This window comes from Lissotriton vulgaris, chromosome 7 (assembly GCF_964263255.1).
Source record: "Lissotriton vulgaris chromosome 7, aLisVul1.2, whole genome shotgun sequence".
Taxonomy (NCBI): Eukaryota; Metazoa; Chordata; class Amphibia; order Caudata; family Salamandridae; genus Lissotriton; species Lissotriton vulgaris.
The window spans coordinates 600184566-600209770 of record NC_141695.1 but is presented as its reverse complement, the minus strand read 5'-3'; the positions used below and the strand labels follow the sequence as shown (position 1 = coordinate 600209770).

Below are 25205 nucleotides of genomic sequence, written 5' to 3'. Positions count from 1 at the left end.
ATGGAGACTTGAGGGGCACTGTTAAAGGGTGGCAGTGAAGGAATCTGTGGTAAAGGTGGTCATTGGAGGGCGCCCACAAACATTGTCACACTGGGCGCCACCAGCGCTAAAGCCGGCCCTGAGCCCAGGCCCTAAATTTACAGATACTCACATTGCACAAAAAATGGTTGGTTTCCAATGGAAATATTTGATCTGTCTTTGTTGCATGTTACGGCCTTGACTTTCACAGACGCTGGGTCCACCCACACAAATGGGTTATCGATTTAATGGGGGAAAGTGTGGAACGCTGGATGATAGGAACTGTGTGGATCCCCATAGCTTCTGGGTCGTTCTCAAATGTGAGGAAAAATAGTATTTTTAGCCAAAATTTGAGGTTTGCAATGCCTAATGGGTCAGAAAACTCATGGAATCTAAGTGAGTCACACATCCCTGAACTCTCTGGGTGTTTAGTTTTCAGACATGTTTGGTTTTGATAGGTTTCCCTGAGTGGCTGCAGAGTTCACTTTCCGCAGCTTCCTAGATCGCTACATGGGGTAATTTCTTTCTCTAATTTTTGATGTCTTCACATTTGTGTCACAAGCGCTAGGCCCAACCACACACTTAGAATACCACTTTAATCAGGATAAGTGTAGGAATGCTGGGTGGAGGATCCTGTTTCCCTGATGCCGTTTTTAGAACAAAAACCATACATTCTCTTGTACAGCATTTTCCCCATAAAACCCTAAATGTAGTTATATTTTGGCTATTCTCTCAGTGGCATCCATAGTAAACCTCAAACCCTGGGTACCTTTAAATTCCCCAGGATATTGGAAATTAAAAGGATGCAAATTTTGCATTGACATCTTATGCAGGGAAAAAACTTATGAAGGCATAAGGATAAAGTACCCCAAATAACAAAAAAGGTCTCAGCACTGGAAGTAGAAAAGCCTCAGTAGTTAAGGCATGAAGTAGTACATCAAGATCCCATCTGATGTCAGAGACAACTGAAATCCCATCATAGCTAGGTGAACTCCTCTGAGTTCCAAGAAAGTGATGTGATATAAACTCTCTTTCAGAGTCCACAAGCCTTGCACAGGCACATACCCTAGGTGAGTGCCCATCCCAATAGCAAGGTATTCGTAACAAGCGTCTATGTAGGAAGATCTCTTTAAAATGGAACTCTCTGCAGTAGGCTGTTTGCTTTACCCCATTATGCCTAAGGCCGCCTTGCTCTTTGAGACAATTTCAATTTTTCGTCTAGTTCTCCTTCTGAGCCCACTGATCCTCTAAATATTTTTGTAGTGGCCACATATAAAGCCTTGCATTTGGCACAATTGCAATGCATGAAGCCATTGAACAGGATGATGAAATTTGACAATTGGCAGATTTAGAGACCTCTGAGAAGCTGGCACTTTTCCCAGATGGATGATACTTTGTCCTACGAAGGAAACACTCTTCTTTTGCTTCGTATCTAGAGTCACTACCTTGTTAGCCATGGTCTGAACCAGTTAGTGTTGATAACTGGTAACTGAATTGTAGGCCTAATCGATGAAGGCGTAATATTGTGATTTGCATTTCTTTCTGTAGCCTGAATGAGCTGTTGGGTTTGAGAAGACAATCGTCGAGGTATGGATACACATTGCTCTCCTGGAGATGTAAGTGGACAGCTACTACTGGCATGAATGTGGAGCAGGTCTGTGAAGTAATCCACGCAGGAGAAGGAAAGCTAAAATGCAGTTTCTGCCAGGATTCAGAGAAGCACTGAGATCTTTGCATGCAGAACAAACAGCACTTCTTACTTTTACAACACACCAACAGCTTTTGGTACCTCCTTACCTGAGTTTTGTTGAGTGGGGACTTTTTGGCCCATTCAAACATGTGCTCATAAACATTGCCATCGTAGCGGCCAAGCACTGAACCAAGCTGAGAATCACTGTAGTCAAAAGCATCTACCAGGGCCACAGCATTGGGACGGATTATGGCTAGCAGCTCCTTGATGCGAAGCTGCACTTGTGCCAGCTGAGGAGTGGTGAGCAGCCCTGCCTGGAAGAATAAAACACAGGAGGTAGAGAGCCATTAATACATGTAAATGCTAGTACACTCACAGGGAAATGGAGGGCTCCATTATGGAGGCATGCAACACACAGAAGGAACACTGGTGATAGGAAGGTCTGCATTATGAGGCATGTTAGGAAGAAAGGAGAATCTAACAGACACACAGCTTCACTAAAGGTTTCCTATGGAGAAAGGGGGCATAGAGCTGCAAGTCTCCAGTAGGGGTAGATGTTACAGATAAGAGGACAGAGGTATGCATGCATGTTTACCTCAAGGGTAAGTTACATCAGAGTAATCAAGGTCTGCACTAAGGGTACAAGCTTCGGAGTAAGGGAACCCAGAGATCGGGGGGTACATTTGACTGAGAAAGTGTTGGCCAACAATATGAAGATCTGTGCTAGGAATACATGCTACAGAGAAAGGACAACCAGAGCTGTGCGTGTCTGCTCTAAATGTGCATGCTAGAAATAACAAATGGCAAGGAATCTGAAGGTCTGAACAAGGGCTATATGTTACAAAGAATAAGAACCAAAGAGGTGGAGTTCTTAGCCTGGTGTACATGCTAAAGAGCACCAGTAACCAGAAATGCAGCTCTGTACTCCTGTACCAGTGGTAAACAGATCATAAATACACCTGAGAAGGACCGCTTCACAAAGCTGTGTGTCACATAACAAATAGGGCAGTTGGGAGTCTACAATAAGTGTTTAAGTTACAGAGATAGGGCACTGAAGATGAGCGATTCTGCATGAGGCTTAGCTTACACAGAAAGGGGAGGGATTTGAAAGGAGAGGGGTATGTGTCTACCCAAGGAGAACCTACCTTGGGCTAAGTGACTGAGGAGGTCTAAAAGGGAACCAGTGGTAGACACATGCATCAAAGAAAGATGAATCTGCCACATTCTCACCAATATAAAGGGACATGATACAGTAAAGGGCAAGGGGGAGTCGGACGTGGACCCCAAGTTTTGTGTGTACTGGGGACACATGGTTTAGAGAGGCTAGGAACCTATTTTCTGCAGAGTTTGCATTTAGCTAGTCTGCGCTTGACAGCAGATACACACTCTACAATAAGGAAGCAAATCCTGAAAGTATCTTGGGTAGAGGCTGAGGAATAGAATAACTCACCTGCAGAAAGTCCCCAGTGTTTCGGTTGATGCCCTGCAGTGCATAGAGCAGACACAGAGAGTTGAGCAGGTTGTGAACGGCCACATCAGCAATCTCTGAGAGCTTGTCTGTGAAAAGTTTCACCACCACATAATGACAGTGTGCCTGGAGAGGAAACATAGATTTGTGAGAAAAGGCTCTCTGGTGCACATGCTCTCATCCTCGCGTTACATGACCCATTCCCTACCACCAATCTCCCCATAACTGGAAAACCGACCTCAGATGCTCGCACCAGCTCCACAGAGCTCAGATTCCAGGCATCTTCCTTGGGCCGCCGGTGGTTCAGTTCTGTCTGCACACTCTTGGCTGCTGCCTCAACAAGCCTATGTTGCACCAGGGGGGAGAAAGGAACAATGCAATCAGTCTTACATTACTGAACGTTAGAGCCACTGGCGCTGCAATTTTTGTTAGTTATGTTTTTTTGTGTGCAGTGGAGTGATCATTTGCTCTATTTAGAGAGATAGGAAAGAACACGAATAGAGAGGAAACAGTAGAAAGTAGGGGTGGTACCAGTAGTGCTTTAAAAGAAAGAGGAGGGGGCGTGGCCAGGATGGCGGGCTGAGTGGTCGCACTCAACGTGAGCTCCGCCGTCCCTGAACCCTGATCCTGCTCTGAATGCGCTGATTCTCCCCCCGGGACACCGCGATTCAAGGTGCAGGGGAGTGGTGCCACGGAGGAGCAACCAAAAGTTCGCTGGCGGGCCCGGAGCGTGGGACTGACTCCGGAGGCGGCACCGCCGCGGAGAACGAGCGGGGCCTAGCACACGGCCTGGCGGAGAGGCGGACCCTGCCCAGCCCTGGACGTCGGCCCGGGTGATAGCAGCTGCTTTCCTGACATTGCCCGCCTATCCCGGACCTCTGCGCTTCTCGTTGCTGTGGGGGTCGGCACCGGAGTTGCCTGACCCGGGGCCGCAGAGAGTCCGACATCGGGCCGGCATCAGTCTTCACGCAAGGCCGGGGCTCGGGCCTGAGTCCTGGGCCTCGCCTACCCTAGCGGCCTCGGGGCGGGCAGTAACGAACTGTGGGTTTTACCTGCCGGGCCTGGATGGTCCTGCCTAGCCCTGCGGCGCCCTCCCGGAGCGTGGATCGGCTGGAACGGAGGTGCCGAAAAGGAGGCGCCGGTCTTGGGGGCCCCCTGCTACGCGAGGCCGGGGCTTTGGCCTGTGCCCCGGGCCTCGAGGACGCTGCGTAGCGGTGAGCCACCGGCCTGCCGGTCGAGACTGTAGAGCTGGGAGCAGATCCCCTGACCGACGGAGACCCTGCGGTGAGTCCGACAACGGAGGGCCCCTGGGGAGGACAGTTACGGCCGACATCCCCTGGAACCGCGGGGGCCTGGGGGCAGGGCTATCGAGTCTCGGGCCTCCACTGCACCTAACCACCGGTCTGGCACTGGAACGGACCCCTTTGTGGCATCTTGGGTCTGACTGTGGGACAAGGTGGAGATAGACCGGGCGTTGTCGCAGCCCCCACGTGGTCCCCGAAGGCCCGCTGAGACCTAGCTTGGAGGGAGATCCCACATTGGCACTGGTGACGCCGAGCCCGAGGCCGCAGGGCTTGTGGCGCGAGAGGAAGGTACGCTGCCAGACGGAGTGGAGCTAGGGGACTGGACAGTGGCCAGTCAGTGAGGGAGCAGACCGCTGATCAGTGGGGCATCCCGGCCCCATAGGCCATTGGGGGACGGAGTGGCAGATCATCAGCCCGGCTCCTACGTTGCTCCCAGGGTGAACTGCAGAGCTTCCAAGAGGGAAATTTCGGTGGCTAGCATGTCGAATAACAAAGGGAATCGGAATGGAGATCGCACGTTGCCGGAGATGCTGCACCGGAGCGCTGCGAGACAGGACCGGGGTCAGCCATCCCCACCCCACCCGAGTACCGCCCAAGGAGCGAATGGAGGAGAACCCCCGGTCACGAGGTCCTTCCTGGAGTCCCTCTTCAGCTCATTGAGGGACGACTTTCAGACGCTCAAACAGGAGGTCGCAGGTGAGGTCCGAGAGATACGGAGGGAAGTGGACGGTTTAGGTGACAGAGTGTCCACGGTGGAAGACGCGGGCCATGCCAGGGACGAGGAAATCGCGCAATTGCAGCAGGAGGTCATCCGACTCCGGGAACAGCACCTTGACCTGCAAACGCACACGGAGGACCTTGAAAATCGCTCCAGGAGAAGCAACATCCGCGTCCGGGGCATTCCGTCCCGAGAAGAGGGGGAGGATGTGGCGGCCTACCTTGGCGAGCTGTTCAGAGAGGTGCTGGGGGAACCGGCTGATTTCACTATCCGAATTGACAGAGCACACAGGGTGGGCCTGCAACGCCGGACTTCTGCGCCTCCGCCCGACATCTTGGCTTTCCTGCCGGACTATCCCTTGGAGGAACGAATCCTGAGGGAGGCTCGGAGGAGACCCTCCCTGGAGTTCAGAGGCCATCGGGTAGCGCTCTATCAAGACCTAGCGGCGTCCACTCTGCAAAAGCGCAAAGCTTTTAAAATTGCGACCGACTTTCTCAGGGAGCATGGCACTCAGTATTCCTGGGGACATCCCTTCCGGCTCATCTTTAGGTGGAATGGGACCTTGCACCAGTTGCGTTCTCTTCAGGATACGTGTGGTGTGTTGGGGATTACTGCCACTGAGGACGGAGCTCACACGCCACACAGGAGCCGTATCACCAGAGACGGATGGCAGACAATCCCCGGCCGACGATCGTCTGCTCCCATGACGGAGCCGGGTTCTCCTGCGGCCCAGGCGGAGTCGGGCCCAGCAGTGCAGGACGAAAATGGAACTGCCAGTGCAACGGAGGTGGCGCTCACAGCTTAAGTGAACTCCGGGGGGAGATCGACATCGATATGATGGAGCTGCAGGTTTGAGGGTTCTGGGGGGGGTGGGGGGAGCGGAGGGGTGCGAGGTGGCTGGACGTCCACTTTTTTTGACTTTCCGCAGGCTTGTCCAATAAGGACCGGACTGGGACAATGGGTCTACAGTTTTTTTGGGGGGAGGAGGGAGGGGTGTTTGAAGTTGTTGATCTGGTCTCAGTTGTGGGAGGGGACTGGATGAAGGAGGGTGGGTGGGGAGACCGGGGATCAGTTGGAGGGGTTCAGGGAAGTTGGGGGGGTTGGGGTAGGAGGGGGGATCCGGGAGTTGGCAGTGGGGAGGGGGGGCGTCCAGTGCACAATGAGGTTTCTGATTACCTTGGCAGTGTCCGTACTTTTTGGGTTGCTTCCTCTGAGCTACAGCGCCTATGGCTTGGCTTGTCTTCGTAGCTTCCGTGTGACTTGGGGGGGCAGGGGGCATTTGGTGCGATGCATTTTGAGGGCGGTGGGTCGGTGGCTGGATGGTGTGCTCACTGGTTTGCATGGCACGGACTGCTTCTCATGCCTCTGTGTGTTGCTTTATGCTCTACTGCGCCCTGTGCCGTGTTTGGCCTTTGTCCTCCCAATCTGGCTGACGGGGGACCCTGCTGCTTTTTGCTCCACTGTTGTCCATGCCTCCCACCACATGTAAGGTGGTGACCCTGAATGTTCGGGGTTTGAATAATCCTGTCAAGAGGCGGGCAGTCCTCTCGCTCTTAGAGAACACACAGGCAGACATTTGTCTCTTACAGGAGACGCACTTGCTTTCACAGGACACACACAGACTCAAGTCCCACAAGTTCCCTACACAATTTTTTTCCTCTTGCACCACTAAAACGGCCGGGGTGGCGATTCTGGTGGCGCGCCACTTCAAAGGGGAAATTCTTCACAAATTCACTGAACAAAAGGGTCGACTGCTGGCTTATCGGTTTAGGATAGGGGGTCTTCCGTTTACAATCGGGTCCTTATACAGTCCCAATGAGCGGCAGGACCGCTTTCTGCAGGCGGCGATCGAAGAGGTCTCTGCTACGCAAGATAGGCATATCATACTCGGGGGGGACTTTAATATTGTCTTTGACTCCGCACTGGATAGGTCGGCGCAGCGCTCCCCCCAGGTCGGGGAACTCTCTGCGGACCGCAGAGCTCAGCTCGCGGAGGTGGACCTCCTTGACTTACGGAGACAGCTACACCCGAATGATAGGGATTATTCATATTTCTCCCACGCGCACAAGACGTATGCGCGGTTAGACTACCTTTTGGTTACCTCCTCAGTAAAGGCGCTAGCCTCGGGAGCGGAGATGGGGGTGATCTCCCTTTCGGACCATGCTCCTGTTGAGGTTCTGCTTGATATGCCTCCGACGGCCCCTCGCCCTCGGACATGGCGCCTTCGTGACACGCTGTTGCACAGGAAGGAGGTAGTGGCTCGCATTGAGACGGTGATTAAAGAATTTCAGTCTCATAATGACAACACTGACACTAGTCGGGCTACGCAGTGGGCGGCCTTGAAGGCGGTTGTCAGAGGGGAATTCATTGCGATCTCATCGGCAGAGAATAGGGCGCGGCAGGCCAAAAGAGAGGAACTTACAGATCGGGTGAGAGAGCTGGAACAGATCCACCGCAGGACGGGGGCTCCTCGAATTTGGCGGCAGCTCAAGGAGGCCCGGAAGCTTTTGACAGCCCTGGATTTTGACCGGGCCGAGTATGCGGCGTTACGGCTGCGGCACACCTTTTACACCGGTGGGGACCGGTGTGGCCGGTTATTGGCAAATAGGCTCCGAGCGGCGAGGCAATCTCAGCTTGTCAAAGGAATCACTGACCCATCGGGGCGACTGGAGACTGATGAAGCGCAGATTGCGGCTGTCTTCCGCGGGTTTTATGAAGATCTCTATTCAGGAACTCCCCCGAATGAGGAGGCCCTGGATGCATATTTGGGCTCTGTTGACTTGCCCTCCATAGAGCCGGTACAGGCGGACCACTTAGACAGAGATATCCGGGTTGAGGAGGTGATCTCCGCTATTGCCAGACTCAAGCATGGTAAGGCACCAGGGCCGGACGGCTACATTGCACTATTTTACAAAACGTTCTGCACTACGCTGGCTCCCATCCTGACGCGTCTGTTCAACTCCTTTGCGGAGCATGGGGCCATTCCACCTGATCTGCTTCGAGCCACCATCTCGGTAATCCCTAAGCCCGGTAAGGATCCGACAAAGTGCGGATCGTATAGGCCGATCTCCCTTTTGGATATTGACCTGAAGTTATATACAGGGATTTTAGCAGCTAGACTGGCTCTCCACCTACCCGGACTGGTCGATCCCGATTAAGCGGGTTTTGTCCCCGGACGACAGACGGTGGACAATACGAAACGTGTAGTCCATTTGCTGGAGAAAGCATCTCGGATTCCTGGGGAGCGGATGCTGTTAGCAGTGGATGCGGAGAAGGCATTTGACCGCGTCTACTGGCCTTACCTGGAACGAGTGCTGCTTAAAGCGGGTATCGGAGAGAAATTCCGCTCCATGATTCTCAATTGCTACAATCGCCCGTCAGCGGTGGTCCGGGTCAATGGGTGTGCCTCAGCCTCTTTTAGTATTGAACGGGGCACCAGGCAGGGCTGCCCGCTCTCGCCTCTGCTTTTCGCGCTGTACATGGAGCCATTGGCCCAGCGGATGCGGGATAACCCAATGGTGACTGGCATCCGAATGGGGGGCTTTGAACACGCTATTAGCCTCTACGCTGACGATGTTATTTTGACCATTGACCGGCCTCGCGTGGCCCTGCCTGCGTGTATGGAGGAATTGGCCTCTTTTGGCATCGTGTCCGGGTTCAAGATGAACATGGGGAAATCGGTGGCGCTGGATGTCTCCCTCGAACCGGACACTAGGTCGTATCTGCAGCAGCGGTTCCCTATGCTCTGGTCCTCGGGAGCGGTGCCGTATCTGGGGATCCAGATTGCACCTACCTTGCCGGCCATGGTGTCAGCGAACTACCGGATTCTAGGTGCCAAGATTAGGGAGAAGTTGAGCCGGTGGAACCGAGGCATTCTTTTCTGGCTTGGCAGGATAGCTGCTGTCAAGATGACGGTGTTGCCTCAGGTACTATACCTTTTTCGGGCCCTGCCGCTCCAACCACCAGCGGGATGGATCTCACAGCTCCAGGCGGACGTATCTCGGTTTATCTGGCAGGGTAAGAAGCCTAGGATGCGTCAAGCCCTCTCGTTGCTGGCCCCAGAGGCTGGTGGGTTGGGTATCCCTGACTTCCGCAAGTACTTTCAAGCTGCTCAATTGCGCTACCTTGTAGAGTGGAGTAAATGGGAATCTGACAAGCATTGGCTTTTTCAGGATCAGTCGGTAGCGGGGAGGCCCTTGCAGGAGATCCCTTTCCTGCGTCGCCCACACCGGCCTAAAAACCTCTACGCCTCCTTTGTCACGAGAGTGCCTCTGCGAGTGTGGGACGCTACTGGCGTTCTGCGCAGTCTTACCACGTTTCCGTCTCCACTCACCCCGCTGGTGGACAACCCGGACTTCACCCCGGGGATGGAAAAGGGGGCTTTTACGGAATGGCGTCAGGCGGGATGTAGGGCCTTATGTCACCTATATGGCCCGGAGGGGGTTCACCCCTTTCTCCAACTCCGTCAAGAGTTTTCGCTTCCGGAGATGAGCGACTTCATTATATGCAGGCTCGCCACTGGGCTCTTTAGCCGCAGGTGAGAGGAGCGGCCGACCGGCCTTTTCTCCCCTATGAACATTGGCTCATGACGCGGACTTCGGACTCCAAACTGATCTCTGATTTGTATAAACTACTGCAGCCACCAGCGACACACCTTTATCACCCCGGGAGGGAGCGATGGGAACGGGAGTTGGGGAGGACACTAAGCCATAAAGAATGGGAACACATATCATACAGAGCGAGGCATTCAGCTTATCACATGGGGCTCACAGATACACTAACGAAAGTTTCTACCTACTGGTATTACACGCATGAACGAGTGCGAGAGTTTGATCGCAGTAAGGATGATACATGCTGGAGAGGATGTGGGCTCCGAGGTACTCTCACTCACATACTTTGGGACTGCCCGCTTCTGGAGCCTTACTGGAGGGAAGTGCTGGATGAAATTGATTCTAGCTTCGAAATTGAACTGCCCCGCTTCCCTGCCTACACTCTGTTGGGGCTTCCGAACGATCTAATGTACCCCCTTCGATCTCGTAGGGGCAGACAGATAGCGATAGCCCTGGGTTCCGCTGTCCAGAACGTTTTAATACACTGGCACACGGCCACGATCCCGTCTATCACTGGCTGGCTTCACAGATTGTGGCACGTGTTGGGTATGGAGAAAATGTCTCTTACAGTGGCGGGGGATGTGGATCAGTTTAGAGAACTCTGGCAGCCCTTTCACTCCCTGTTGCTTACTGAATTTCGGGAGCTCACCTGTCCCAAGTATCTCCGCCTTCTCAGGCTCCCGATTCCGGAGGGCTCCGTTTCATGATCTCCCTATGGACTGGTCATCTTTGATACTGAGGCTCTGATGTGTGTCGCGATTCAGGAACTGTGCACTGGACGAGGGGTGGGCGAGGGGTGGTTGGGAGTTGGGGGGGCAGTTTGGGGGGGGGGTTTGTTGAAAATGTCATGGCACATTGAGGCGACATTTGTCTTCTGCTATTGAGTGATCAGACTTCACAGGGTGTTACTTGTTGCTGCCGCTTTTGAACTCTGGCACTGCGCCCTGCTATGTCTTTTGTATCATTTGTCTGTCTTTATGTGTCGTGCTGAATAAAATACTTTAAACCTAAAAGAAAGAGGAATGATGGAACAATAGCATAAGCAATAAAAGATAATCCTCGAAGCAATGAAAGGGTGCAATACCACAGTCTGTTACTAGGTGCCCCTGTGGAGTTCTGAAGGGACCACTATTAGCCATATAATGTACTGCACCCTTAAAGCAGCATACTAAAAGATGTTGTTCCGGCATTGTTGTTTGTTGAATGCAGTATCAGACGCACAATGCTCTAATGTTTATATGAGTGGTACAAAAGGGGGTGGTAATGGAGGGAGCATCTGAACCAATCAAACACTCACACACAGTTAAAAGATCTAGGGTTAATCCATCACCGTTCTTTAGCCCACTCTGCCACCCCAGTTCAGACATGGCTATATGCAAATCAGTCTGACCCTGTGCCTCATGGGAACAGTCCAGCCCGAACTGCCAAGCTATGCCTTCCCTGGATCGGAAACAAGCTTCCGAGGACCGGTTTCTGGCATTCCAGCCGTCTTCAGCCCGGCTTGCTTGAATCCAGTGGCAAAGTGAGCAAGGGACTCACGTCTGAGCATACCCTGCCACACTTATGGCGGCCAAAAGTGGTACAAAAGGGGGTGGTAATGGACGGAGCATCTGAACCAATCAAACACTCACACCCAGTCAAAAGATCTAGGTTTAATCCATCACCGTTCTTTAGCCCACTCTGCCACAGCCGGGCTGAAGACGGCTGGAATGCCAGAAACCGGTCCTTGGAAGCTTGTTATTGTTATGTAATTTTCAAATATCTAATTTATACATTTATCACTCTGTTTTTCCCTTCTTTCCTCTCTATCATTATTTATATTACACTGTTCTTCTATTCCGTCTCTTAAATCTTTTCTTCCCTCCTTTATCTCCTTGCATTTCCACATAATAGGATTAAAATTATTTTGTAATTTTACAATGTTATAATTTCAATGTCATGGATTTTATATATAATATGGACTAAGACAATAAATATAAGTTAAAGTGTAAAAATACTCATTCTCTTTATTACTTTCTGGAATTCCATGAATATGTATAATACACACATCTCAATCTAACTCTCTCTCCTTCCTGCTTTTCTTCTTCCTCTATCAATTTTTCATTGCATCACTTATTATGTTACTTTTATGTTTCAAAATTTACTAATTATGGTAACATCTTATCATATTACTATGCCTTTATTGTATTATATTACTCAATGTAAATGTCCTATTACTTAAATATGTTCTTATCCAATACTTATTACCATTACCATACCATTTACGATTTTGCATTTACAATTTCTATACGTTAATCTCCTTACTTTCCTTCTTCTCTTCCTTTCTTCCTCTTTTATCATATTGTGATTTCTTTTATGTCTACCTCTATTTATACAATGCTATATATATTGCTATCTGAGGAGTGTGTTCTCTGAATTTTGATTTCCTGTTTCATTATTTAATCTTAAAGTTGTGATAATAATCTATTTATAATTTTCCAATATTGCAACCAACTAGAAATATTATGAATTTAGAGTTAGTATTTATGAGTATTAAATCCTAAACTTTATACGTTTCCCTTCTCTCTTAAACAAGAATTGCAAGTTACATTATAATTGATTCATCTACTTATTTCCTACACTGTTTACATATAAGATAATACAATTTTGATCTGTTTCTGACTAGATGAGTTAACAATCTTTCCAGTGAATTTATCTGGTTTACCTTATTATGTCATTCATTTGTCTTACATCTTATTTTCTCCTGTACTGTATTCTCAGGATACTTGTTTCCTTTTCTTTCTTCATTTCGACCTCAAATTTCCAAAAATATGTTGGAATGCAATTTATATTATTTTGTAGGTGTCTTCCTTACCATTTATGGTCCCATCGGATAGGGCTCCCCCAGCACGAGTAGCCCACAAGTTTAGACTCGCAGATAAAACGATCCATTTTGATAAATGTGTTAATTCTACACAGTACAGTACATTAATCTCCTTTTCTTCTTTTATATTTATTCTCTCCTATGTTTTCCTATTACTGGTCCTTTTTTTTCTCCTCCTCGTTCTTGATTGTCCCTGCATAACCACACATTGTTGTCTTTCTGGTGAGCCAGAGTACCTCTTTTCTATCTATACTTTCCTCCTTATATTCTTTCTAATCTCCTATTCTCCTAACTTCGGCAAGGATATTGTGTACTGTATTATTATTTTTCCTATTGACATTGCTTTAGCATGACGAGCACCCATCCTTTATGTACCATTACATGCATTGTCCATGGTCTCACCCATTGCATTAAAAGGAAAAGGGTGCTTTCTTATCTCCAATCCAAGCACGTAGATGTGGCCTTGCTACAAGAAACCCATCTAGATACGCTAGAATCTGATAAACTATGCAGAGATTGGGTGGGGAAGGTCATTAATAGTAGTATTCAAAAGGGTGAATCCACACACGCTGGCCCTAATCGCAAATGTGGAGTTGAAATCGTTATTCACAATTCACTCCCATTCAGGGTCTCCAAAACATGGTCGGATTCTGATGAACGTTATACGTTTGCTAAATTGAGTATTGAAGATGCTACCCTTTGTGTGGGATCAGTCTACACTTCGACAAGGACCAAAAAATCATTCTTCCTCCAGTTGAACCGTCTATTAACAGAAATAGATGCCTCACAGTATCTCATTGGTGGGTATTGGAATCTGGCTCGAGACCCAATTCTAGACAAAACAGGCCCATTTGACAAGGGGAATGCTGCAGATAGAGCTCTATTAGATGATGTAATATCGGATAATGGATTAGTCGACCACTGGCATCATAGTCATCCAACAGACACAAAATACACCTTCTTCTCTCCCACCCATGGCACATTCTCTCGCTTGGACTATTTTCTGACATCACAAAAAGTGGTTCAATTGGTCACGGAATCTTGCATCTTGCTTGCTTTATCTGACCGCTCCCCTGTCCTCTTATCCCTAGAACTAGGACTCTTTAGGCCAGAGCGTAAACCCTGGCGCATGAACATTCAACGGCATAGGACTCCAAAGGGTAAATATCATGTAACAATCACATCTCCAATAAGCATGAGCGAATTTTGCGGATCTCGCGTTCGCGAATTTTGCGGATTTGCGGATTCGCAATCCGCAAAATCCGCGAATTTGCGGATTTTTTTTTTGTGTTCGCCCGTGTTTCTGCCAGTTCGCGAGGGTTTTGTACACTTTCGCAAATTGCGAACTTACCTGTCGGGTCGCAAGTTTCGCGAACTTGTTGTTTCTACGTGTCCAGCCTGTTTGGGACACTCTTCTTCATCACTGCCACTCTCTGTCACCACTGCCACTCTCTGACTACTCATGCCACCCTCTGGCCCACCCATGCCACCCTCTGTTTCATCACCACACCCTCTGGTTGTCCAGTGTACATTATTTTCGGCAAAGCAAAGCACACCTTCCCTGCCTCAAGTGACCTGAATTAATTTGGGGCTGATTATTGTGTCACAGAATATTTTTTTAGCTGGCACCTGCTTCCTTAGTGCGCCCTGATTAGTGATCTTTTGCACTTGCTAAGTGCTTTCATTGTTGCAAAATTAGTTACAACACCTGCCCTGCCCCAACTGACAATAATGAATTAGGGGCTGATTAATGGATTTTAACTTCCAGCCTGGCTCCTGCTTGTCTCCCTTAGCTGTAATTCAGGACCTTTGTGGCATATGTGTAACTATTCTGAGGTTCAGAGCAGGGTCACATAATAGTTTCAACTGGCAACTGAACTCTGGAGGGGCCCCTCAGGAAGCACTACAGGAAATGGCTACTAATGATGAGCCTGAACTTTTGAACCTGGTAAGTAGTTACTTTCAGTTTTGCTAAAATCGTATTTCTGCAATTTTGCACTTATTCGCGGGGCGCGAACTCACGCGAACTCACGCGAACAGTGCGAGCAGTGCGAGCAAAATCCGCTGCTCGCGGATTTGCGGATTTTGCGGGAGATTCGCAAATCTCGCGGATTGCGGATTTCCCGAAAATCCGCAAAATCCGCGAGCGGAACGGATTTTCCGCCCATGCCTAATCTCCAAGACTATCTTTCCACTAATCATGGTTCTGTAACCTCCAACAGGACTATTTGGGCTGCAGCTAAAGTCACTATCAGGGGTCAGTTAATGCTTGATGCAGCACTTATTAATAAACAGAATGTTGCGTGCCAACTAGAACTAGAACGCAACATTCAATCTTACTCTTGCCTATACACATTAACCCCAACCTTGCAGAATCATAAATCACTAGAGCAAGCACGCATAGCATTAAATAGCCTTTTTACATCTTAAGCTGAATATGCTTTGCAGAGAATGAAGGGGCGACATTACGAGCAGGGTGAAAGGCAGGGAGATTGTTAGCTGCACAATGACGCCAAAGAGAGATGGCTATTGCTATTCCGGCTATTCGAACAGCACAAGGTGACATACGAGACCTCAAGATATTGTCAATGAATTCACCTCTTTCTACCAATCTCTCTATACCCCAGGTGCTCAGATAGATCTGATAAGATGTCTACTTTTCTTACAAAGGTGCATCTTCCCCGTCTCTCTGATGATGGTAGAGTTCTGCTTGAAGGTGAAATTACTAAAGATGAGATTTCCCGAGCCATTGTTAACCTACCTTACCACAAAGCTCCTGGGGAAGATGGATTATCTGCTGAATTCTATTGAGGGGCAGGACACAATGTTATTGATACACTCACTACATGATGCATTCAAGAAGTGGATAATACATCTTCATTGGGTCTCTTTATAACAAAGCACTCATCGCTGTACTACCCAAACCTGGTAAGGATCCCCTGCTATGCAGAAGTTATCGCCCCATCTTGTTATTAAATTGTGATATTAAAATATTGGCCAGCATCCTAGCGTCCCACCTTCATTAAATATTACCTTCCCTGATACATCACACTCAAGTAGGCTTTGTCCCAAGGCATTCCTCTCGGAATCATCTTCATACGTTAACCCACACCCTGCGGTCTGCTAAACACCTTCCAGATGATGCATTAGCTCTTTCACTTGACGCAGATAAAGCGTTTGATCGCATTGAATGGGACTACCTTTTTACAGTAATGGAACAATTTGGGTTGGCTGATCAATTTATAACCAAGGTACGCTTATTATATGTCAACCAATCTGCTCAAGTGAATTGTGGTGGCTTTCTATCTGACACTTTTCCGATTCAGAGAGGAACATGCCAAAGGTGCCCTTTATCCCGCCTTCTTTTCTTTTTAGCTATGGAGCCATTGGCTGCTACAATTCATCAAACTGATGAAATCACAGGTATTCTCCTCTCAATCGGGCACTCTAAAATTTACTTATACACAGATGATATCCTACTCACCCTTACAAACCTCCCTCGATCTACTCCATCTCTCCTTCAAATCATCGATGACTTCTCTTCATTTTCAAGTTATAAAATTAAATGGGACAAGAGTGAGGCATTACCCATCTCTGATGGAACTACAAAAACAGCTATATGGCTTCCCTTTTCATTGGCAATCTTTACGCCTTAAATACCTAGGGGTTCTAGTCAATAAAGGTTTCGAGGGCATGGTAATAGACAACTTAGCCCATCTAATTTCTCAAATGCAGTGTGATTTTGACAAATGGAAGGCTTTAGGCCCTTCTCTTTGGGGTAGAGTCCAAGTTATTAAAATGGTCACACTTCCGCGTTTCATCTACATCTTGGGCATGCTTCCCCTCCAGATCCCTTTTTCCACGCTTCGATCAATAGACTCCAAGATTAAAACCTTTATATGGGGTTCGGCTAAGCCTCGTCTTTCCGTACCAAAATTTAAAGCTCACCAACTTTATGGAGGAATAGGCCTCCCATCGATAGAACATTATGCCCTCGCATTACACATCTCTCAAATATCTTATTTGTTACCAGGAATCAAAGATGCTCCACAATGGGTTCACATAGAACGCCACCTTTTATCCACAGATTCAGGTCTTTCTCTTTTGCATGGAAGCGGCAATAGTCGTTCTGACCCCAACAATCCAATTGTATCCGCTATGCATAAATCCTGCCAAAGGGATATCGATTACTAGATTCGAACCAGCGTATCCACAATAAGGCTCCCTTATGGAATAATTCAGGTATAGGTATTAACGGTCAAACTCTATTTTGGCCTTTGTGGCAAACAGCAGGTATTAATTCTCCAGACCAGCTTCTTCATAATGGTGATTTCAAATCATTCTCGCAATTAAGGTAGGAATTTAATCTTCCTGCAAACATTCTTTCAAATACCTTCAACTCCAACAGTGCTTGAAGAAACATTAGGGATTGCCCCCTTGGTCATTTCAAATCTCACCAATATTATCCTATTTAAATACATGGGGGAAACATAAAGGAGTGACTTCTGGCCTTTTTAAAACCTTTACGTTTCACCTCTTTTCAAAATCCCTCTTTCATAATCTTCACCTTAAATGGCAATCCCGTTTATCGAGCTCTTATACAGATAATGAATAGGAACAGCTATTGGAGAATCTGCAAAAAGGAACCCGTGAAGCAAGGCTTACATGTTTTTTATTTAAAATACTCCATGATTGGCATTGGTCGCCAGTGAAATTGCATAAAGCTGGCCTACTTTCACATACTCATTTTTGGAGATGTTTCAATTCTGGTCGTGACACAACTCACATTATCTGTGAATGCCCAAGTATACAACCATATTGGAACTATTTTGGTAAAATTTTACATTCCACAATGCCCTTACATTTGCCACTTACACCTGCCAATATTCTTCTACATGATTTACGTCATTCCCAAAGCTTTCTAAACCACAACACCGTCTTTTCCACACTGCATTGGCTACAGCTAAAATATGTATTCCACGTCATTGGAAATCATCCTCTCCACCCTCACAAGAAGAATGGTTAGTAGCCATGATACAAACAACTTCATATGAATGAACGATCTATAACCGTCAGGATCAAACTGACATGTTTCTCCAAACCTGGTCACCTTTCCTAAACACGAAAGCTGATGATATGACTAATTCCTCTGTTCCTCTCACTGCACCCAACCAAGGAGAATAACTCATTGTTCTACATTTTTGTTTATTATGCCTTTCCTACTATTAATTGCTCTGTTTCTTCCACTTTTCCCATATTCTTTTTACTATTAACTTCCCTCTCCTCCTATTTTTCTCTCTCACCTCTCTATACATTGGCTCCAATCCTCCACGTTATCCTTCATATTTTATTCTTTTCTCCTTTTCTCTTATTTACACTATTTTACTAGTCTCTCCTAAATCTACTTTGTCTTAAACTATTTGCAAAGTGAGTTTTTTTCTTTTTTTCTATGATAACATATTTCTCTATGATTATTTTAATGATCTCATATACAGTCACTGACTCATATTTATATGTTGTCTATTTATATTTAATCAATTAATAATATATACTATTTCACTTTCTTATTTATGCCATTTGCATATTTAATATTTATTATCCTCCTTGCATTCTCCCCCTCCCCTTACTTTTATCTTCTTCTTCTCTGCCTTTTCACCATTTCTCTATTTATTTATGTAATTATTTAATTATTTATTCACAATTTATCTATTCTATATTTATATGCTTTTATTCATCAACAAATGTAATATATTTATTGTTACTTTTTATCCTTATAGCATTTCTCATTTATTCTTTCACAATTTATTGCTGCCTCCTTATCCTTTTTCTTCTAATGTATTTTCATTGTAAGCCTCAATAAAAAATGTAACACTCATACCGGGTTCTGCACCAGCTCCGGCATCCCTAAAAATTCAAGGATACAGTAGAAGCTAAAGAGCAGCGCAGTATGGTATGTGCAGAGATGGAATATGGAAATTACTCGCCAGTCTTCCACACATACATCACAGGCCTGCTGTCCAGTTCACTCTGCGCCTTGACTCCCCAGATTCCCAAAAACAAAAGTATGAGCACTCCTGTGCACTAATCAGTAATGCCAAACCCCTGTGACGAACGGGATAAAGCGGTTAGGCACAGACTGGCCCCCGTAACCCAAAACACAGTGCCAGAGGGTTGGAGTGGGGGGGGGGGGTTAGTTTGCACTAAGCAACATCAAGGGTTACTTCACATGATTGTTCTTGCTTGTGTTACAAGGTGCCGATCAGTCTGAAAGGTCCTGCATTGCCTCTTTGATACTGCAACTTCCCCAAAGTCACTGTGAATGTATGCAGATATTAAAGTGGAAGATAGTGGGGAAAAAAATTCGATTCAAATAGCCACGGTTTCCGAACACACACTGCAACTATGGCAGAAAACAACTTCGGCTATAGTACAACTTTTAAACTATGCCTATCACCATACACACTGTGGTACGAGTAGTGCTTTAAAAGAAGGAATCAAGAAGCAAAGAAAGGTTGCAGTACCACAGGCAGTTACTCGATGTCCCTGCGGAGTTTCTGAAGGGACCTCTATTAAATGTCCAGTAAATGTAAAGTGCGAACAATTACCCGAGGGTGACAAGGCGCTGGGGGCCGTCGGGAAGATTAAGCGAGCTATTGCCCAGAGTCACATGGTGCTGGGCGGACCCCTGTCACCAGACTCGGGGATCAAACCATGATCCCCAGCGTCCAGCGTCAGTCGCCCTGGCCACTGGTCAGACGACATTGGAATAAACTCAAACTTGAGGATTTCCATCGCCTTTTGTCTGAGGACCCGCTGGGCCCATTGGATAATGTGGTAACTGGCTATGACCGTTTCTGCAAATGGGTTATCAGGGCCCTTGATTCGCTCATCCCGTTGACCTCGAGCAAATGCGGACTACGAGACCCTAGTCCTTGGTATGATGGATCTCTGCGCGCGCTTAAAAGCTCATGTAGACGCGCTGAGAGATTGGCGGAAAACGTACGACATCAGTAAAAAAGCCATGTATCTGGCCACCGTCAAATCCTACCATCGCGCTGTCTGCAGAGCTCGTGCGGCATTTTATGCTCTTGAATTTCGTAACAGCTCAAATCCATCAAAAACCATTTTTAAGGCCCTCAAGGGCCTTGTGGCTAAAAAGGCCTCTGCGAATGAAACCGGTTCCACTGCTCACTGTGAAACTCTGGCGGCTTTTTTCTTGGAAAAAGTCCAAACTATCTATCGAGCCTTTCCAACGGCCATGCCTTCTGGTGAAGGCTCCCATAGCTCTCCAAGGCAGGATGTCTTAGACTCTTTTCCCTGCCTCACACCGGAGAGTTTTAAGATACTGGCCCAGCAAGTCAACTCGGGGTCTCCGGCAGACCCGTTAAGGCCGGCACTGTTTAGAGACTCGGCTTCTTTCAACCTTTTGCCGGTCCGTTCCCTGATTAACATCTCGCTTGCTTCTGGTTTGGTGCTTCCTAAGTGGAAACAGGCAGTGGTCTTGCCCATTTTGAAGAAGCCGTCTTTGGACACCAGCAAACCTGGGAATTATCGCCCGATATCGCTCCTTCCTTGGCCGGCTAAAGTCGCGGAGGCGCATGTTAACATTGCCCTCACAGACCATCTCACGCGCTCCAACATCTTGGACGCCACGCAGAATGGATTCCGAGCCGGGCACAGCACGGAGACAGCCCTCCTTTTCATGGTGGAGCATCTGCGTGCAATACTTGATGCGGGTCAAACGGCGGCGCTTGTTTTATTAGATCTTAGCGCCGCCTTTGACACCGTTTCGCACGGGATTCTTCTGCAGCGCCTGGAGGAAGCGGGCGTTGTCGGCCCTGCCCTTCAGTGGTTCCGCTCTTTTCTTGCTGACCGATCTTTTTGCGTGGCCGCTCCTCCCCATCAGTCCAAATTCCACCCTCTGGACCTTGGGGTCCCTCAAGGATCCTCGCTGAGCCCCACGTTGTTCAATCTTTACGTGAGGCCGCTGGCTAAGGTCGTCAAGCAGTGGGGTATGACCATGGTGTCATACGCTGACGACACTCAGCTGGCGGTCACGATCAGCGGGGATTAAAAGCTGGATGCCCCAAGATTCCAGAATGGACTACGGGCGGTTGCCAGCTGGATGACCTCCAATTGCCTCCAGCTGAACGCAAAAAAGACGGAAATTATGATCTTCGGCAAGCAAGCGGAACTCTGGGGCGATGTGTGGTGGCCCTCAGAGCTTGGTCCCACTCCTACTCCGGTCTCGGAGATAAAAAATCTCGGGGTGTGGCTAGATCCTACCCTTAGCTTTGCCTGCCACACAAAGCGGACTGCTGCCTGCTGCTTCGGCATCCTGCGCAGCTTAAGACCTGTGCTAAAATTCTTTGATGCCTTGACTAGGCAGCTTGTGGTACAGGCGACGGTGATGTCTCGGCTCGACTATGCCAGCTCCCTCTTGGTAGGGATTAATCAGGCCGAACTCACTCGCCTTCAACGCGTGCAAAATGCGGCCGCTAGAGCAGTTGTTGGCTTACCCAGGTTTTGCTCTGTTTCCAATACCTTGTGCTCTCTTCATTGGTTACCGATTAAGCAGAGGATCCAATTTAAAGTGCTTTGTCTGTCCCAGAAGATCCTTAAGGGCTCCCCTCCTCAGATTCTTTTGAACCTTGTGTCCCCTTATGTTCCAGGCCGCTCACTTCGCTCATCGGATCTTGAACTGGCAGTAGTTCCACGGTTCAAGCGTAGCCGTGCCGGCGGTCGCTCATTCCGTGTACGTGCTGCAGCCTTGTGGAATGCCCTCCCTTTGGAGATACGTACCCTTGCTGATTTGCTCTCATTTCGTAGGGCTGCTAAGACCTTCCTGTTTCCTTAGATCTGTTTCTCCCATCAGGACATGCTTTTAAGCTTGTGTTATGTTGTTACCTTGTCAGGCGCCGGGACGCTCCTTTGCTGGAGCAGCTGTGCGCGTAATAAATGTCCATAGTATAACATGCCATAACATAACATAACATAACATAACATAACACTGCGCCACACCTCTTCCATATTAGCCACATAAGGTACTGTTTCTGTTGCATGCAGTATCAAAGGTGCAATATTTGAATGTTTATATGAAACAGCAGCTTAGACGGAAGTGTTCCCAAACTGTATGCGCATCTGCTTGCGGCACACTCTGCTTTTATGATTTTCTGTTATACAGTGCTTTGCTTCCCTCCCGAGCTAGCACTCTAGATCTCACCATGTGTTCTAGGTTCTGGAGCTCTCCCTTGCCCTGTTGGCAGTTGGAGCTCTGGTCAGACAGGGAGCTGATCTACTAATCTCTGTGCTGCAATAAAGCTTATACTAAGCTTACCTCTTCCTGTGGTCTTCAATTCATTTACTTCATTTGGCGACTTGGTCTGGAGAAGCGTCTGACCACTGTCCCCTCCCGGATGCTGCAGCTTGAATCGTTTTCCAGAGAAGTAGAAGCGCATCAACTCCCTAAAGAACCCCGTAAGATCTACAGCGTGTACACGGAGTATCGCCTCCGTTTCTTCAGCGACAGCGACTTCCTGGTGAAAATTTGCGGACTTTTAGGTTGATTTCCTGCTTATGGCACAGTGTATGACGTCGTCTCATCTAACGTCTGAAACTACGTTTCCTAGCAACTGGTCACTGACAGCCACGTCATCAGCCTACGTCCTCGGACTTCAGCAGCGTCACCAGAACCAGCTATCATTGCCGGTGAGTCTCCTAGCGACGCTGTGTCACTGAGCGCTGAGCGCGTCTTCCTTTGCGCGCAGTCTCACGCTGTAATCGACGTGAAGCGTCTGACGTGTCACGCACACGCACGACGCTGTCGGCCATCTTGATGCCGTTACCCTGGTTACACGGCAACAAATACAGGAACGTAGCGCACTCGCCCAGCGCACATTAAACGTAAGAAAAAAAAAAGGAGAACGTCATTTCAGTTGCCGGAGTGCACATAGCGCTTGCGTGGTAACGCACATTTCAGCCTGGAAGCTCACCGTTGCACAGATGCTTGCTTTGACATCGTTGGATACGCCTGTAACAAACCAGTAAGCATCAACAATCTACCACAATTCACTCGTAATAACAGTAACTATTTAACGATATAACTTATTTTTGCCCTGCTGTGTGGTATACTTGTTTTGTGGATCTATTGATAACTTTCTAAAGAGATGGCTCAATCGATCAATGTTGCTCTTCCTCCTCAATTTCTGTCAGAGCCAGGTAATCCCCCCATACCTTGGGAGGATTGGATAGTCATGTTCCATAACTATATTGAAGCCCTGGATGGGGAAGACTATTCACCCAAGCGAAAGAAAGCACTGTTAATGACCACATTGGGTAAAGAGGGGCAACGCTTGTTCAGATACCTTCCACAAGTTCTACCTGCAGGGTCTCAAGCTGATTTTGACGAGTTTAAAGAGGCGTTATGAAGATTAGAAACTCGCTTTGGTAAAGAAGAGAATCTCATTTTGCAGAGATATAAGTTCTATAAGAACAAACAGTTAGCTGAAGAGAGTATTGACGAGTTTGTGGCAAGACTACGAGAGTTGTCGATTAAGTGTAACTTTGGCCAGATGGCAGACGAATTAATAAGAGATCAATTGGTTGTTCAAGCCAACAATAGAAAAGTGCAAGAACGTTTGTGGGCGGCTAAGAACCCGACATTGAAAGACGCCATAGAGTTGGCCAAAGTAGTAGAGGAGAGCGAAAAATGTATGAGGGAACTACAAAAAAGTGGATTGGAATCCAAAGTGGCTGAAATCTCCCACAAGAATTCTGTTAGCGATAATAGCGATGATGAATCTGCTGCCATTGCAATCGTCAGGAAGAAAGGCTACATTCTTCAGAAAAAGAATATGCCACAGACATCTTTTATCAAGAACAACCAGAAAACATGTTCAAGATGTGGTAGCTTTTCTCATCCTTCAGATGGGAAATTTTGTTTCGCTAACAACAAAGAGTGCCTACGGTGTGGCAAAACAGGACATTTTGCTAAAATGTGTAGGAATAAGAATAACTCAAAAGTTACAGTTGTTGATGAGTGTGATTCTCTGAGACGTGATGTTAACAAAATCTTAGTCTTGACTGACACAGTGTGCACGTGTGACAACCAGAGGGGTAATCCTTTTAAAGATGATTTTGTTATTGACGGGGAAATTGTTACACTCATGGTCGATACCGGTTCAAAGTGGACCATAATTCCCACTTCTTTGATGGAAAAGGTATGGGGAAAAAGAACCCTGGAAACGTGTGATATTTTCCCGTCTGGCTACCAGGGTGAGAGAATTAACATGCTGGGTTTCTTTGAAGCAGAAATTGTTTTCAAAGGCAGATCAGCATATGGGAAGATATATATATATCAGCAGATGGGCCAGCTATTCTAGGCCGTCATCACCAATACGATCTGCACATTGTAGTTGATCCCAGGTCCAATAACCCTATTTCAATTGTCGAGACCTCATCTGTGGAGGATATTTTGGTCAGATTTAAAAATGTGTTTAGGGACCAGCTAGGTGAGCTTATTGGATACTCTCATCGCATAATCCTTAAGGATGGCAGCTCACCTGTACAACACAAAGTAAGAAGAGTGCCCTTTGCCCTACGCAACGAAGTTAAGGCTACTCTTGAGGAGATGCTCCAAGGAGGCATCATCGAACCTATCGAGGCGTCTCCTTGGATTTCGCCTGTAGTGATCTCGCAGAAACCGGACAACAAGATCAGGTTCTGTGTGGATCTTCGTTCCCTTAATAGGTGCGTTGTGGCCGATGTATTTCCCCTCCCTAACATCGGCGAATTGGTGTCAACCCTTAGAGGAGCAAGGTTTTTTAGTAAGTTGGACCTTAAACACGCCTACCACCAAATATGTCTTGATGATAACTCAAAGCACTTAACCGCTTTTATTACCAGCGAAGGCACATTCCAATTCACCAGACTACCTTTTGGACTAGTCTCAGCTGCTAGCGTATTCCAAAGGCTTGTCTCTGAAGTTTTTAAGGGTCTTGATAAAGTACTGTTTTTTCAAGACGACATCTTGATTTATGGTAGTTCACTACAGGAACACAACAAAATCTTGCACGATGTGTTACTCAGGGTAGATGAGGCTGGATTGACCTTAAGAAAAGAGAAGTGTGCCTTCCTATTAAGAGAGATAGAATATTTAGGCTTTTGTTTGTCTGAAGAGGGCATTAAACCCAAAAGGAATCTAATTGAAGCTATTGAACTAGCGCCCTCCCCAGTTGATAAGGATCAACTTCGATCCTTTATGGGCTTGATCGAGTTCTACTCGAAATTTGTAAGGGATTTTTCTTCCAAGACGGCTTCCCTTAGATCTTTACTTAAAAAGGGTGTCAAGTTCAGTTGGACCACAGAACATGAGTCCTGTTTTCAACTGATTAAAAAGGAGCTCAAATCCGCAAATGTCCTCACCCCTTTTGACACTACTCGGTCCTCCATCTTGATGGTGGACGCTAGTGCCATTGGTCTAGGCGCAGTTCTTTTACAGAGACATGGTGGTGTTGAAAAAACAATTGCTTTCGC

General features: G+C 47.5%; 1 protein-coding gene across 1 annotated transcript in view; it reads right to left on the bottom strand.

Moving 5' to 3' along the window:
• The window catches only part of LOC147702089 (peroxisomal acyl-coenzyme A oxidase 1-like), a 213787-nt gene that overhangs the window by 17504 nt on the left and 171078 nt on the right, over positions 1 to 25205 (bottom strand). Inside the window, exons 11-13 of the mRNA XM_086930718.1 lie at positions 3415 to 3520; positions 3159 to 3302; positions 1816 to 2022 (exon numbers count right to left, since the gene is read on the bottom strand). Of these exons, the coding sequence (XP_086786844.1) occupies positions 1816 to 2022; positions 3159 to 3302; positions 3415 to 3520 (457 nt within the window). The remainder of the gene's footprint in view (positions 1 to 1815; positions 2023 to 3158; positions 3303 to 3414; positions 3521 to 25205) is intronic.